Source organism: Hipposideros armiger, unplaced genomic scaffold, assembly GCF_001890085.2.
Source record: "Hipposideros armiger isolate ML-2016 unplaced genomic scaffold, ASM189008v1 scaffold_635, whole genome shotgun sequence".
NCBI classification, from domain to species: Eukaryota; Metazoa; Chordata; class Mammalia; order Chiroptera; family Hipposideridae; genus Hipposideros; species Hipposideros armiger.
Genome location: NW_017731985.1, coordinates 1,033,176 through 1,034,115, shown reverse-complemented (window position 1 = coordinate 1,034,115; position 940 = coordinate 1,033,176). Strand labels below are relative to the sequence as shown.

Genomic DNA, 940 nt, shown 5'->3' with positions numbered 1-940 from the left:
GAAATGATTCAGCACTCTGCCTATAAAATGAAACAGAATGTGCTTGTGGGGTGACCTCAGGCTCAGAGACGAGATACAAACTATGCACATGCTACAGAGGCCCGTGTAACCAGGAAGCCTGCAATAGGAACTAAATCTTGCCTCCTTTTGCCTCCCACTCCCAGCGATCCTAACATGAGGTGTTTGTAAATTTGTGTTGAATTAAATCGTCAGTCATCTACAAGGCAGGTTATAGCATTAGGGTTTGGGGGTGGGGTAGGAGTTGGAGACGGGGTCTCTAACTCTCTATTTCCCCCAGGAGTGAGTCCTGGAACCTGAAAGAGCTGGACATCGACTCCCCAGACCTGAGGAGTGTGTGCCGTGTGCCAGGGCTGAAGAAGATGCTGAGGACGTGTGGAGGTGAGGCGAGGGCCAGGAGTGGGCCTGGCCTGTGAGCAGCAGTGTGGGATAACAAGGGTGCAGAGCGCGTCCCAGGGTTGGGGAGATTTCAGGTCCGAGTAGGTGGAGCTCGGGAAGGCAGTTCGCTCACAGGTCAGGGCAAGGGCTGGAGCTGGCTGGGGGGTTATTTCCTCCCACAGTGAGACTCTGGGTCACCCCCTCATCCTCATCCCCTCACCACAGGCACCGGATTAGTGACTCCCCACACTCCCCCGGCCTGACCCTGGCCCTCTCTCTGCAGTACACGTTACGCTGGATCCTCACACAGCCAATCCGTGGCTCATCCTTTCCGGGGATCAGAGACAAGTGAAGCTTGGGCACACCCCGCAGGATGTGCCTGAAAAGGAGGAGAGATTTGATACTTATCCCATGGTCTTGGGTGCCCAGAACTTCGAATCCGGAAAATTTTACTGGGAAGTAGATGTGACGGGGAAGGGAGCCTGGGACCTGGGGGTTTGTAGAGACTCTGTGCAGAGGAAGGGGCAGTTTTTGCTTAGCCCCA

At 55.0% G+C, this 940-nt stretch overlaps 1 protein-coding gene across 1 annotated transcript in view; it reads left to right on the top strand.

Annotated features, from left to right (window-relative positions):
- The window catches only part of TRIM21 (tripartite motif containing 21), a 19,604-nt gene that overhangs the window by 2,742 nt on the left and 15,922 nt on the right, over positions 1–940 (top strand). The window contains exons 2-4 of the mRNA XM_019625581.1: positions 128–134; positions 283–399; positions 680–934. Of these exons, the coding sequence (XP_019481126.1) occupies positions 128–134; positions 283–399; positions 680–934 (379 nt within the window). The remainder of the gene's footprint in view (positions 1–127; positions 135–282; positions 400–679; positions 935–940) is intronic.